The following is a 16275-nucleotide window of genomic DNA, read 5'->3' on the forward strand; positions in this document are numbered from 1 at the left end:
GATCATATAAAACAAATTCAGAACCTCTCACTCCTTTCTTAAAATACTTACATTAGTACAACAACACAGTCAATGGACTCAAGTTTTCTCAAGGCCTAAGTCACATGAGATGGTATAGTGTTTAACTGAAAAGTACCTTTAAATGCTGGGAAGAGCCTTATCTTCAAAGCCCTGAATGCCACCCAGTAATCAGTAAGGGGAAAAGAAAAGAGAAGTAGAAGGGAAGGGAAAGTAGGGAAAGAAAGGCCCACCTGGGCAAAGATGGTAGACATCCCCCAAAACCTCAAGTATCATAAAGTTAACCTATACCTATACTGTTGTATTATACCTGAAATGTTTAAACAAGAAAAAATCGTTTCTTGTTTAATAGTTCCCATGTGAACCCAAACCTCAAAATGATCTCAGGAAAAATCCTAAAATCATATGATTTTACTCAAACTAGCTACAACCTGAGATTAACTTGAAATAAACAAGATTCTGCTCATCCTTCCTATCCCCAAACAACAGATAATCTGCCAATTTTTTAAGCTAATATTCTAGGGAGAAAAAAAAAATCAAACAAATCAAGGCACTGGAAACTATAAGGGGGTAGGGGGAAAGATAAAAGAAGAATCAAAAGACTAATTCAAAATGTTCCCCTTATAATAGCTAATGAAGATACTTCAGCCTCATTTTAAATGCTCTTTCTTTCCATTCATCTTTCCAAAGAGCAAGAGGATATGATTAAGGCAGGAAGAGCCACCTGCTCTACCTGCTCAAAATCAGAGCTTACCTCCTTAGATTGATGGCCTTTGCCAAGTTTGGAACACCTTCCATCTCTGTTGTCTTCTGCCCCATCAGACTGCTGATAGGCCTATGGGGGGAAGAAAGAGAAACAGACCTTCTAGAATGCCATATCCAACTTGTTATTTGCCTTCTCAAAAGGAATCATCAGTTCTTACTAATCGAGGAAGGCAGATAATCCAACTGCTACTTGGCCTCAGAAGATTGACATTGGTCTTTCAGAAACTTTCCTTAAACAATTTAGCATCAAACGTCTCAACAGGTAAGCAAGAATCAAGTGCTCACTTAAGAACAAATAAATCACAAACACAACCACATCAAAACAGCAATAAAAACCTCTGCTCTGCCAACTAAATCCTTCACCATGTCCCTAAACTTAAAAAGATTTTTCAGACAGACATTATATGCCACCTAAAGTCTATGTAGGGAGAGTCCATGCTTTCCCTCAGCACATATTCCTGTGTATCGCCTTCATGGTCAAGAAATACTTCCTCATGATCAACCAAAAACAACAAATTCATTTTCTCTGATTTAATCTTCCAAATTTACAAAAAAACAACTTGGTATCTTCCTTACTCATTCCTTTATGTTTGAAGAATAACCAAATCACTCATGTTTATTCTGTTCTCTAAGCTAAATCACCATCAATCCTTTAACTCTTACTCATACAATAATTTTCCATGAAACCTTTAGTTCTAGATATTAATTATGAACTACAACCTTAAGTTTCTCAATAAATAACACTAGGTTACAGAAATGAACAGTCCAAATACAGATAATAAAACATAAAACAGATCTGAAGACCACATAGATATTACCTAATGAAGCAGAAGTAATAAAATGTTAGTGTTTGCATAAATTATCTTGTGCCTAATTATCTGCTTTCCCTCTCATACACAAGCTCTTTAAAAAAAAATCCTTGGACTTCCCTGGTGGCACAGTGGTTAAGAATCTGCCTGCCAATGCAGGGGACACGGGATCGAGCCCTGGTCCGGGAAGATCCCACATGCCGCGGAGCAACTAAGCCCGTGTGCCACAACTACTGAGCCTGCGCTCTAGAGCCCGTGAGCCACAACTACTGAGCCCACATGCCACAACTACTGAAGCCCACATGCCTAGAGCCCGTGCTCCACAACAAGAGAAGCCCGCGCACTGCAAGGAAGAGTAGCCCCCGCTCGCAGCAACTAGAGAAAGCCCACGCGCAGCAACAAAGACACAACACAGCCAAAAATAAATAAATAAATAAAATTTTTTTAAAAATCCTTACATAAAGTTTATTAAATATACAGATATTCTTAATATCGCAAAGATATTAGATTCAAGTTAAATGAACTAAAAAACTAACTTTCTATATAACAAATTTTATTTTTGTAACTTTTTAAAATAAGGAGATATAAATCTGAATCTCCTAAAGCTGACTTAATAAGAAGTATGCTTTCAACAAAAATATAAATCATCAGTTGTCTACCTTCATCATTCTAAAAATAATGTAGAAAGGGACTGCCTCTTGACAAGATAAAATTTTTTTTTTTTTTAAAGGATTTTCTTATTTATTTATTTATTTATTTATTTATTTTTGGCTGTGTTGGGTCCTCGGTTCGTGCGAGGGCTTTCTCCAGTTGCGGCAAGCGGGGGCCACTCTTCATCGCGGTGCGGGGACCGCTCTTCATCGCGGTGCGCGGGCCTTTCTCTATCGCGGCCCCTCCCGTCGCGGGGCACAGGCTCCAGACGCGCAGGCTCAGCAATTGTGGCTCACGGGCCCAGCTGCTCCGTGGCATGTGGGATCTTCCCAGACCAGGGCTCGAACCCGTGTCCCCTGCATTAGCAGGCAGACTCTCAACCACTGCGCCACCAGGGAAGCCCTTGACAAGATAAAATTTAAATGAAAGAAGTAACCTATTACAGTATTGTGGAAATTCTGAGAGTATTAACATTCTTTGCCAATTGCAAAGTACAGTAAAGGAGCTAATAAAGCTTTTTATTGGTCTGAAGGTATTTTTTTAAATAACTTAAAAAATAATGACAGAAAATATTTAGGCCCTCTCAACTATTAACTTTGGTGTGAAGATATACCTGTTAACTGAAAAAGATTATTTTTCTTCTGTGTTGTGAAAATTCTCAATTTATCAACCACATCACTAACACAGCCCTTGCTTATAAATAACTCCCAAATCTGAAGTATGTTTTAAGCCATTTATTCCTTTAAAATTAAAAACATGTTTATGATTATACTACCTTCCCATTATTTTCCATCTAATGGTGTGCTAATTCTTATGACCAAAAAGGAGAGTTTTCCTTCCAATAATGTGTTTCAAGGTAAAGGCTTGAAGGTGTTTTATTAGACTAACATCTATACTAAGTTTAAAAAGCAAGTGAATGTTATATGGGAGATGGGAAGTGTAGAAAAGTCAGAGTATAAAACTCTACCACAAATATCTTCAGGTGTCAAAAATATTTTTCCATTTAACTTATTTATTTGGCTGCGTTGGGTCTTCATTGCTGCTTGCGGGCTTTCTCTAGTTGCAGCGAGCGGGGGCTACTCTTCGTTCCGGTGCTCAGGCTTCTCACTGTGGTGGCTTCTCTTGTTGCAGAGCACGGGCTCTAGGCGCACGGGCTTCAGTAGTTGTGGCTCGTGGGCTCCAGAGCGCAGGCTCAGTATTTGTGGCACACGGGCTTAGCTGCTCCGCGGCATGTGGCATCTTCCCGGACCAGGGCTCGAACCCGTGTCCCCTGCATTGGCAGGCGGATTCTTAACCACTGAGCCACTAGGGAAGTCCCCACTTAACTTTTAAAAATGTATTTTCATTCAAAGGAAGAAAGGGCAGATTCGGAGATTATTTAAGTAGCTTAAAATCACTGCCATCTAAATCTTGCCATCTTCTCCACAATTCAAGGAAAAGGTCATCTCTTATAAACTCAAGTAGCTTGAGGGCAACAGAATTTTCCCAAGAGAAAATCAAATAAATAATAAATGGTTCTACATCACCTCTGGGTGCTAATATGTTGTAAATAATGATTCAAATTCATAAGTTATGATAAATAATGTAGAATTTGCTACTAATTCTTCCTTCTCCAATTCTGTTCACATAAAAAATGACCAAACACTACTAAATACCAAGAACCACTACAATGTTCATATTCCTTGCCCTACTTCTGTAACTATCTCCTAAGAAAATTACCAAAAAGGGCAATCTACATGTGTGAAAAAATATTCACTGTAATATGATTCACTACACTGGAAAAAATGTCCAACCAACCAACAGAAATTTTTTGAGTTTTTAAAAAAATTCGCCTGTATTTATTTTTACCAATTCATTCATTCCTTAATTCCACAAAGGATTTGAGATAGTTTACAAGAACATATCTTAACAATTCACTATATATGTATAAAATGTGGAACAGGAAAACAACAATTTAAATATGCCACCCAAGTAAGGCCCAAACCAGTTGTTATGGTTGTACTTCAAAATTTGTTCTGAGTTTCTGAGTAGCCAAGTTAAAAAACCAAAGTAGCCATTAAATAATTCTCACTAGAGAAAAGGAGAAAGCACAGTTCCTCAGGGAAAACAAGAATTGTTAATAGACGGCATAGCTTCTGGATGATAGGTGTTGACACACATTTAAAAAATAAAGATTATACAATAAGGAAAATACTTATGATAATGTTAAAGGAAAGATGCAAAATTATATATACACTCTGCAGTGATATAAAAGCATGGTACATATGGAAAAGACGAGACGGTCATACACATAACCTTTTTCCCCACAAAACTATGATTTCTTTGACTGTAATGACCATATCATATTCTTCTGTGCCAAAACCATGCCTAGAGGCTGAATGCTAGGCAGATAGTAGTAGTTTTTTATTTTTAACATAGTAATATGTCTGGTATTTACTTAAGATAGTATTTGGCTTACAAGAACAGAAATAATCAGTATATAACAGAAATAATGAATATAAAAAGTATTTTCTGATAAAGAACTCATTGCTGCCACACTATGAATGGCAAGGTTGATTGCTTACACCTTACACAGCTGAAAAGCACTAAAGGCCTCAATCCACAACTTCCTTATTCCACTCCACATATATTTCAGATTCTTCCTTAAGCCTTGCAAGATGTTAACTACCAAGAAGTATTACTATTATACCCAGATAAGGAACAATATGTGGCCTTTTAAAAATTGCTTTATTTATGTTGGAAAAGCCAAAATAATTCTTATGTAGTTCAAATTTTGAAAAGAGAGCAACCAGAAATCTCCAAAATCAAACATGACCATAAAATTGTAACAAATTTTTTATATCATGAAAAATTTTAAAATCATACCACAACAATCTGATAGATTCCATACTATTAAAAGCTGTCAAGTGTGTCCTTTAATTCAGTTCCTATTTCTTGACTTTTTCTTGCTTCTCAAATAGCAAGTAACTACAACCAAAATTTCCCCTTTTAACATAAGAAGTAGTCCCAAAGCAGAACTTGGACTTTCATTGTGGCTACTTTTTAAAAGGGATATGTGCCCTAAAACACATCAATCAGAACTGACAGTCTTTTAAAGTTAAAGACTCTAACATATTTATAAAAACAAACATGGAAATTGGACGATATTGTTATCATACAGCACTCAAAAAATAGCACTAAACACAAAAAACTGCATGCATCCTTCCTCTCTATAGGTATCATCACCAGTAATTTCTTTGGCCTTAAATGCTTATTTAAATACAGATGTTCAGAACACTAAAAAACACATTTAAAACATTTAAAAAGTTAAAAAAAAATGTTGGGTTACAATAAATCTAATAAAAATCACTATACAGTCTTAAAAAACCAAAATTACAATATTAAAGTCCAGATATTCTGTATCCTATCATACAAAAAAAGAATTAATATACTCTGACATACATTCATTTAAATATATTTTCATCTTTTTAAAAAACATATTCCCAGTCCCGTTTTTCCAATAGGATAGGGCACTGATGATACTTAAAGATTACCTCCTACTACAACCTTTTTAAAAAATAAAGGGGCTTTCTTTGATTCATACTGGCGATCTGGGGAAGGGAAAACTAAGGCGGTAAAATGAAAAAAGTCAAACTATTTCCACCAACCCCCCACAATTTTTTTCCGATGTTTAAAATGTGGTAAAATAAAGACTCAGAAGAAAATTTTTAGACATATTTAGATTTCATATTACATTCATTTAGAAAAAAATAGAAGAGCGAGGAAAACAATTAGATGGAAAAGAGAAAAAGATGCCAAGGTATCAAAAGAGAAGGGAGTAAGTTCCAAAGCATAAATAAAAGGAGACTCATTATAGCCTTAGCTCATGGACCAAGAGATTTTCAGCTTTGTGCATCTCAATGGTCAATTCTGATTAACCACAGTTTTAAGTTCTTTAACTGTTACTCAGACAATAAGATTTATTTCAAAATGGAATAGCAGGGGGAAAAAGGGGGATAGCAGACATCCAGAGGGAGAAATTCTTTAAAGAATATTATATTAATAACAAAAATAAAGTTCTCAGATCAAATATAGCTCAAGACCATATCCAATACTTGGTGAGTAATTTACTCATCCCTTCCATAGAGAATTATCAATTATTTTTAAATGACACCTTATTTTTAAAAAATTATTTTGAATTAAAATAGGAAACATGGTAATCAGTACTTCTGAGAGAGAAATGAGAGAATGGACACCAAAGAACATAACAATTCCAAAAAAGGTAGGTATGACTCATTGGACTGGATAACGATCTTAATTTAAAAAGCTACTATATCAAGTACAAGGTAATTCTTCCTTTAATATTTTCCTATCATAGAAGCAGATTATTTAGAGCATCAAAAGATTCTAGACAAGGAGTTCCTTTCTAAGTCAAAAGAAAATTTCCTTATCCAAAATTTGATACTCCTCAGAAGTCAAGAGGTAAACGTACTTGGTACAAGAATGAGGTTGGTTCTGTCACAACTGCACCTTCAGTGCTTTGTTCTAAAATACTATATAGTCCCTGATATGAAAACGCAATCAAGTTAAGATTCACTGTTAACAAAGGAAGGGTACAGCACTCTAGGTATCTACAAGCCTAAAAGAACAAAGACATGACACATGGCTCGTTTTGTCTCACTCTGGTGGCATTCCATTACCAAATATCCATTGGCTCCCTTCTATGACATCTGCTTAATAGCCATTTGAGTTCTCCTTGAATTCTAGAATGCCAAAACTCCAGATTCCCAGTGATTCTAGGTTTAGCTCTATTGGACTCTTCCAGAGTCCTAAAGGGAGCAGCCACTTATCATACACACTCTAAGCCTGGTAGTGAAGGTTATCCTTCATGAATGCCAGTCCTTTTACAGCAGGTGTCACTATGTAACCTTCATGGGTGGTATGGGAAGAGTAACTGCAGGCCATCTAGAAGTTTACAATCCTGGGAGGGAAAACTGGAGAGTGATCTGCCTGAATCAAACATGAAAATATGCCATAAAGTTTCTTTTTTGAATTTTGACTTAATTAGGTCCACTTTCATTAGACAAAAAGGGGAAGAAGTCCTTGGAATTTGAAACAATAACTATTTTTGAATCAAGAATATATGAAATTATATTAAAAATGAAATGATTCTGAAAAACGTCATTCTATTCCCCTAAATGTCCTCAGTTTTCCATTAGAAAGGAATGAAAAAGAATTCAGTAAATTTCTTATACATACTTCAAAGCTAAAGTTTCTCTTATATTTTTAAATTTCAAAGCAACACAGAAACCAACGGAACTTTGTGTAACTGATCAAAATTTGAAGAAATGATTCACATGTACACACCCCAGAATCCTGCACAATGGATACAGAGTAATGTTAACTACTATACAATGTAAGCTACAAACAAAAGCTGAGAGCTAAATTGAAGAAGAGAGTCCTATAGGTGTCTGACTTAGTAATTTCTGCAGACATGGGTACCACATGAAAATGTGAACAATAAAGAATAAACCAAGCTCCCAGGTCTCACTCTTCAGTGTGGGGTGACAATTCCAAGCATATATCTGGAACCGTAGTCAAATGTCAGGATGAGTCATTCCACTCTTTAACATATTTTACTTACTCTGGTCAGCATAGTTTTTGGCCTTGAGTTCAAGTTGTCTTGTTTGAGATTCTAAAGACTCCACTCTGGTCTGTAAATCCTTTTTTTCCTGTTCTTGAGAGTCTTCAAATTCAATGAATTTCTAATAAAGAAGAAAAATACATTATTTTCACTAGATAAATGAAAAATTTTTAACATTATAAACCCGTGTTTCTTGGTAGCAAGAATCACAACTAGGCATTAACTACTCAAGAAGATCTCAGAATCATGAACTTAGGTTGATTTTTAGTTTCTCTATAAAAATTAAGGTTTAGGGGACTTCCCTGGTGATCCAGTGGTTGAGACTCCATGTTTCCACTGCAGGGGACACGGGTTTGATCCCTGGTCAAGGGAACTAAGATCCTACATGCTGCACAGCACAGTCAAAAAATTAAAAAAAAAAAAAGTAATAATTAAGGTTTAAAAATCTCCAAATATAGAAGGCAAAAGATGACAAAATAATATTTATGAAAGTGTCTCCAAATATAGAAGGCAAAAGATGACAAAATAATATTTATGAAAGTGTTTCCACTTCATTATAATAGGCATTCCAAAGAAAATACATAGAGATTGGTTCAAGATGGCGGAGTAGAAGGACGTGCTCTCACTCCCTCTTACAAGAACACCAGAATCACAACTAACTGCTGAACAATCATCGACAGGAAGACACTGGAACTCACCAAAAAAGATACCCCACATCCAAAGACAACGGAGAAGCCACAATGAGACAGTAGGAGGGGCAAAATCACAATAAAATCAAATCCCATAACTGTTGGGTGGGTGACTCACAAACTGGAGAACACTTACACCACAGAAGTCCACCCACTGGAGTGAAGGTTCTGAGCCCCACGTCAGGCTTCCCAATCTGGTGGTCTGGCAACGGGAGGAGGAATTCCTAGAGAATCAGACTTTGAAGGCTAGCGGGATTTGATTGCAGGACTTCGACAGGACTGGGGGAAACAGAGACTCCACTCTTGCAGGGCACACACAAAGTAGTGTGCTCGTCGGGACCCAGGGGAAGGAGCAGTGACCCCATAGGAGACTGAATCAGACCTACCTGCTAGTGTTGGAGGGTCTCCTGCAGAGGCGGGGGGTGGCTGTGTGTCACCGTGAGGACAAGGACACTGGCAGCAGAAGTTCTGGGAAGTACTTCTTGGCGTGAGCCCTCCCAGAGTCTGCCATTAGCCCCACCAAAGAGCCCGGGTATGTGCCAGTGTTTGGCCCCAGGCCAAACAACCAACAGGGAGGAAACCCAGCCCCACCCATCAGCAAACAAGTGGATTAAAGTTTTACTGAGCTCTGCCCATCAAAGCAACAGCCAGCTCTACCCACCACCACTCCCTCCCATCAGGAAACTTGAACAAGCCTCTTTGACAGCCTCATCCACTAGAGGGCAGACAGCAGAAGCAAGAAGAACTACAATCCTGCAGCCTGTGGAACAGAAACCACATTCACAGAAAGATAGACAAGATGAAAAGGCGGAGGGCTATGTACCAGATGAAGGAACAAGAGAAAACCCCAGAAAAACAACTAAATGAAGTGGAGATAGGCAACCTTCCAGAAAAAGAATTCAGAATAATGATAGTGAAGATGATCCAGGACCTCGGAAAATGAATGAAGGCGAAGTTCAAGAAGATTCAAGAAATGTTTAACAAAGATCTAGAAGAATTAAAGAACAAACAAGCAGAGATGAACAACACAATAACTGAAATGAAAAATACACTAGAAGGAATCAATAGCAGAATAACTGAGGCAGAAGAACGGATAAGTGACCTGGAAGACAGAATGGTGGAATTCACTGCTGCGGAACAGAATAAAGAAAAAAGAATGAAAAGAAATGAAGACAGGGCGTCCCTGGTGGTGCAGTGGTTGAGAATCCGCCTGCCAATGCAGGGGACACAGGTTTGAGCCCTGGTCTGGGAAGATCCCACATGCCGTGGAGAAACTGGGCCCGTGAGCCACAACTACTGAGCCTGTGCGTCTGGAGCCTGTGCTCCGCAACAAGAGAGACCGCAATAGTGACAGGCCCGCGCACCGCGATGAAGAGTGGTCCCCGCTCGCCGTAACTAGAGAAAGCCCTCGCACAGAAAGGAAGACCCAACACAACCAAAAATAAATAAATAAATTAATTAATTAATTTTTTTAAAAAAAGAAATGACGACAGCCTAAGAGACCTCGGGGACAACATTAAACGCAACAACATTCGCATTATAGGGGTCCCAGAAGGAGAAGAGAGAGAGGAAGGACCAGAGAAAATATTTGAAGAGATTATAGTCGAAAACTTCCCTAACATGGGAAAGGAAATAGCCACCCAGGAAATAGTCCAGGAAGTGCAGAGAGACCCATACAGGATACACCCAAGGAGAAACACGTCGAGACACATGGTAATCAAATTGGCAAAAATTAAAGACAAAGAAAAATTATTGAAAGCAGCAAGGGAAAAACGACAAATAACATACAAGGGAACTCCCATAAGGTTAACAGCTGATTTCTCAGCAGAAACTCTACAAGCCAGAAGGGAGTGGCATGAAATACTTAAAGTGATGAAAGGGAAGAACCTACAACCAAGATTACTCTACCCGGCAAGGATCTCATTCAGATTCAATGGAGAAATCAAAAGCTTTACAGACAAGCAAAAGCTAAGAGAATTCAGCACCACGAAACAAGCTCTACAACAAATGTTAAAGGAACTTCTCTAAGTGGGAAACACAAGAGAAGAAAAGGACCTACAATAACAAACCCAAAACAATTAAGAAAATGGTCATAGGAACATACACATCGATAATTACCTTAAACGTGAATGGATTAAACGCTCCCACCAAAAGACACAGGCTGGCTGAATGGATACAAAAACAAGACCCATATATATGCTATCTACAAGAGACCCACTTTAGACGTAGGGAAACATTCAGACTGAAACTGAGGGGATGGAAAAAGATATTCCATGCAAATGGAAATCAAAAGAAAGCTGGAGTAGCAATATTCATATCAGATAAAATAGACTTTAAAATAAAGAATGTTCCAAGAGACAAGGAAGGACACTACATAATGATCAAGGCATCAATCCAGGAAGAAGATATAACAATTATAAATATATATGCACCCAACATAGGCGCACCTCAATACATAAGGCAACTGCTAACAGCTCTGAAAGAGGAAATTGACAATAACACAATAATAGTGGGGGACTTTAACACCTCACTAACACCATTGGACAGATCATCCAAACAGAAAATTAATAAGGAAACATAAGCTTTAAATGACACAATAGACCAGATAGATTTAATTGATATTTATAGGATGTTCCATCCAAAAACAGCAGATTACACTTTCTTCTCAAGTGTTCATGGAACATTCTCCAGGATAGATCATATCTTGGGTCACAGATCAAGCCTCAGTAAATTTAAGAAAATCGAAATCATATCAAGCATCTTTTCTGACCACAACGCTATGAGATTAGAAATGAATTAAAAATGTAAAAAGGACAAACACATGGAGGCTTAACAATACGTTACTAAATAACCAAGAGATCACTGAAGAAATCAAACAGGAAATCGAAAAATACCTAGAGACAAATGACAATGAAAACACGATGATCCAAAACCTACAGGATGCAGCAAAAGTAGTTCTAAGAGGGAAGTTTATAGCTATACAAGCCTACCTCACGAAACAAGAAACAGCTCAAATAAACAATCTAACCTTACACCTAAAGGAACCAGACAAAGAAGAACAAACAAAACCCAAAGTTAGCAGAAGGAAAGAAATCATAAAGATCAGAGCAGAAATAAATGAAATAGAAACAAAGAAAACAATAGCAAAGATCAATAAAACTAAAAGCTGGTTCTTTGAGAAGATAAACACACTTGATAAACCATCAGCCAGACTCATCAAGAAAAAGAGAGAGAGGACTCAAATCAATAACATTAGAAATGAAAAAGGAGAAGTTACAACAGACACCGCAGAAATACAAAGCATCCTAAGAGACTACTACAAGCAACTCTATGCCAATACAAGGGACAACCTGGAAGAAATGGACAAATTTTTAGAAAGGTATAACCTTCCAAGACTGAACCAAGAAGAAACAGAAAATATAAACAGACCAATCACAAGTAATGAAATTGAAACTGTGATTAAAAATCTTCCAACAGGGCTTCCCTGGTGGCGCAGTGGTTGAGAATCCGCCTGCCAATGCAGGGGACACGGGTTCGAGCCCTGGTCTGGGAAGATCCCACATGCCGCGGACCGGCTGGGCCCGTGAGCCACAATTGCTGAGCCTGCGCGTCTGGAGCCTGTGCTCCGCAACAAGAGAGGCCGCGATAGCGAGAGGCCCGCGCACCGCGATGAAGAGTGGCCCCTGCTTGCCACAACTGGAGAAAGCCCTCGCACAGAAACGAAGACCCAACACAGCCATAAATAAAATAAATTAAAAAAAAAAAAAAAAGATGGCTAGCAGGACATCAGAGCCATTTAAAAAAAAAAAAAATCTTCCAACAAACAGAAGTCCAGGACCAGATGGCTTCACAGGTGAATTCTATCAAACATTTAGAGAAGAGCTAACACCCATCCTTCTCAAACTCTTCCAAAAAATTGCAGAGAAAGGAAAACTCACAAACTCATTCTATGAGGCCACCATCACCCTGATACCAAAACCAGACAAAGATACTACAAAAAAAGAAAATTACAGACCAATATCACTGATGAATATAGATGCAAAAATTCTCAACAAAATACTAGCAAACAGAATCCAACAACACATTAAAAGGATCATACACCATGATCAAGTGGGATTTATCCCAGGGATGCAAGGATTCTTCAATATACGCAAATCAATCAATGTGATACACCATATTAACAAATTGAAGAATAAAAACCATATGATCATCTCAATAGATACAGAAAAAGCTTCTGACAAAATTCAACACCCATTTATGATAAAAACTCTACAGAAAGTGGGCATAGAGGTAACCTACCTCAACATAATAAAGGCCATATACGACAAACCCACAGCAAACATCATTCTCAATGGTGAAAAACCGAAAGCATTTCCTCTAAAATCAGGAAAAAGACAACGATGTCCACTCTCACCACTATTATTCAACATAGTTTTGGAAGTCCTAGCCATGGCACTCAGAGAAGAAAAAGAAATAAAAGGAATACAAGTTGGAAACGAAGTAAAACTGTCACTGTTTGCAGATGGCATGATATTATACATAAGGAATCCTAAAGATGCTACCAGAAAACTACTAGAGCTAATCAATCAATTTGGTAAAGTTGCAGGATACAAAATTAATGCACAGAAATCTCTTGCATTCCTATACACTAATGATGAAAAATCTGAAAGAGAAATTATGGAAACACTCCCATTTACCATTGCAACAAAAAGAATAAAATACCTAGGAATAAACCTACCTAGGGAGACAAAAGACCTGTATGCAGAAAACTATAAGACACTGATGAAAGAAATTAAAGGTGATACCAACAGATGGAGAGATATACCATGTTCCTGGATTGGAAGAATCAATATTGTGAAGATGACTATACTACCCAAAGCAATCTACAGATTCAATGCAGTCCCTATCAAATCACCAATGGCATTTTTTACAGAACTAGAACAAATCATCTTAAAATTTGTATGGAGACACAAAAGACCCTGAATAGCCAAAGCAGTCTTGAGGGAAAAAAACAGAGCTGGAGGAATCAGACTCCCTGACTTCAGACTATACTACAAAGCTACAGTCATCAAGACAATATGGTACTGGCACAAAAACAGAAACATAGTTCAATGGAACAAGATAGAAAGCCCAGAGATAAACCCACGCACCTATGGTCAACTCATCTATGACAAAGGAGGTAAGGATATACAATGGAGAAAAGACAGTCTCTTCAATAAGTGGTGCTGGGAAAACTGGACAGCTACATGTAAAAGAATGAAATTAGAACACTCCCTAACACCATACACAAAAATGAACTCAAAATGGATTCGAGACCTAAATGTAAGACTGGACACCATAAAACTCTTGGAGGAAAACATAGGAAGAACACTCTTTGACATAAATCACAGCAAGATCTTTTTTGACCCACCTCCTACAGTAATGGAAATAAAAACGAAAATAAACAAATGGGACCTAATGAAACTTCAAAGCTTTTGCACAGCAAAGGAAACAATAAACAAGAAGAAAAGACAACCCTCAGAATGGGAGAAAATATCTGCAAACGAATCAACGGACAAAGGATTATTCTCCAAAATATATAAACAGCTCATGCAGCTCAATATTAAAGAAACAAACACCCCAATCCAAAAATGGGCAGAAGACCTAAATAGACATTTCTCCAAAGAGGACATACAGATGGCCAAGAAGCACATGAAAAGCTGCTCAACATCACTAATTATTAGAGAAATGCAAATCAAAACTACAATGAGGTATCACCTCTCACCAGTTAGAATGGGCATCATCAGAAAATCTACAAACAACAAATGCTGGAGAGGATGTGGAGAAAAGGGAACCCTCTTGCACCGTTGGTGGGAATGTAAACTGGTACAGCCACTATGGAGAACAGTATGTAGGTTCCTTAAACTAAAAATAGAATTACCATATGACCCAGCAATCCCACTACTGGGCATATGCCCAGAGAAAACCATAATTCAAAAAGACACATGTACCCCAATGTTCATTGCTGTGCTATTTACAATAGCCAGGTCATGGAAGCAACCTAAATGCCCATCGACAGACAAATGGATAAAGACGATGTGGTACATATATGCAATAGAATATTACTTAGCCATAAAAAGGAATGGGGCTTCCCTGGTGGCGCAGTGGTTGAGAATCTGCCTGCCAATGCAGGGGACGCGGGTTCGAGCCCTGGTCTGGGAGGATCCCACGTGCCGCTGAGCAACTGGGCCCGTGAGCCACAACTGCTGAGCCTGCGCATCTGGAGCCTGTGCTCCGCAACAAGAGTGGCCACAATAATGAAAGGCCCGCGCACCGTGATGAGGAGTGGCCCCCGCTTGCCGCAACTGGAGAAAGCCCTCGCGCAGAAACGAAGACCCAACACAGCCATAAATAAATAAATAAATAAATAAATAAATAAATAAATGGAATGAAACTGGGTCATTTGTTGAGACATGGATGGCTCTAGAGACTGTCATACAGAGTGAAGTAAGTCAAAAAGAGAAAAACAAATATCATATATTAACACATATATGTGGAACCTAGAAAAATGGTACAGATGAACCGGTTTGCAGGGCAGAAATAGAGACACAGATGTAGAGAACAAAAGTATGGACACCAAGCGGGGAAAGCAGCGGGGGGGTGGGGGCGGTGGTGTGATGAATTGGGAGACTGGGATTGACATGTATACACTGATGTATATAAAATGGATGACTAATAAGAACCTGCTGTATAAAAAAATAAATATAATTAAATTTTTTAAAAAGCGGAATTACTGTTAAAAAAAAAAACATATACCTACTCCAAATATATAAATCCTTTAACTTAACTAGTATACTTACATATTCATTTGAGTTCAATACATAATTTTTTACATAATTTTGTATATAATATGTAAAAGAGAAAACTAAAGGATGGAATATCAATAAATATATTTAAACGATTATTTGATTAATGAACAGTCTTCTAAATTACCTGAACCACGTGCTAGAAATATCTCCACCAATCAAATTTAATTTACTAAAATCACTCTCATCATGGAGAGATTATCAATAAATCTCAGTCTTCATCTTGCTTTTTAAATTCTTTTATCTGCATCATTTGACAACTGATCACTCGCTCCTCCTTAAAACTTTTTTTTCTCCCAATTGGGTTTTTTCCTTGTTTTCCTTCCACTTTGCTGGCTGCTCCTTCTTGGTCTTTGTTCTTCCTCTTGTCCCCACCTTCTTAACACTGGCAAACTCAGTCCCTGGACAACTCTTTCTCTTCGTTGTTTATTCTTATTCCCTGTGATCTCATCCAATTTCAAAACTTTAAATACTAAATGAATGCTGACAACCTCCAAATTTCTAGCCCAGTCTCTAGCCCAGACTTGAATTCCAGATTTGTAATCTCCAGTTGCCTTCTGGACAACTCCATCTGAATGTCTAATAAGAACCTTAAACTTAACGTGTCAAAGCTTGCTCCTCCTGGTCTTAGCTAGCTCATTAAATTACTGTGGTCAATTGCTCAGGCCCAAAATTCTACTCTTTCTCTAATACATGATATCCAATTCAACAGCAAATCTACCTTCAGATCTGACCACTTTTCATCATCTCCATCACCATCCTGGTCTGTGCCACCATTATCTATTGCCTGGATTAGTGCGGTAGCAATAGCCTCCTAACTGGCCTCCTTACTTCCACCGTTGTACCTCTACAATGCATTTTCCATACAGTGGTTA

The 16275-nt window shown here is 37.9% G+C and overlaps 1 protein-coding gene across 4 annotated transcripts in view; it reads right to left on the reverse strand.

The window, feature by feature from the left end:
• Positions 1 to 16275, reverse strand: part of SPAG9 (sperm associated antigen 9) — a 162874-nt gene that overhangs the window by 103029 nt on the left and 43570 nt on the right. For all 4 annotated transcript variants that reach the window (XM_007176485.2, XM_007176482.2, XM_007176488.2 and 1 more), the window contains exon 2: positions 7867 to 7987. In XM_007176485.2, the coding sequence (XP_007176547.1) occupies positions 7867 to 7987 (121 nt within the window). The remainder of the gene's footprint in view (positions 1 to 7866; positions 7988 to 16275) is intronic.

The sequence above is a fragment of the Balaenoptera acutorostrata genome, chromosome 20, assembly GCF_949987535.1.
Source record: "Balaenoptera acutorostrata chromosome 20, mBalAcu1.1, whole genome shotgun sequence".
In the NCBI taxonomy this organism is placed as follows: Eukaryota; Metazoa; Chordata; class Mammalia; order Artiodactyla; family Balaenopteridae; genus Balaenoptera; species Balaenoptera acutorostrata.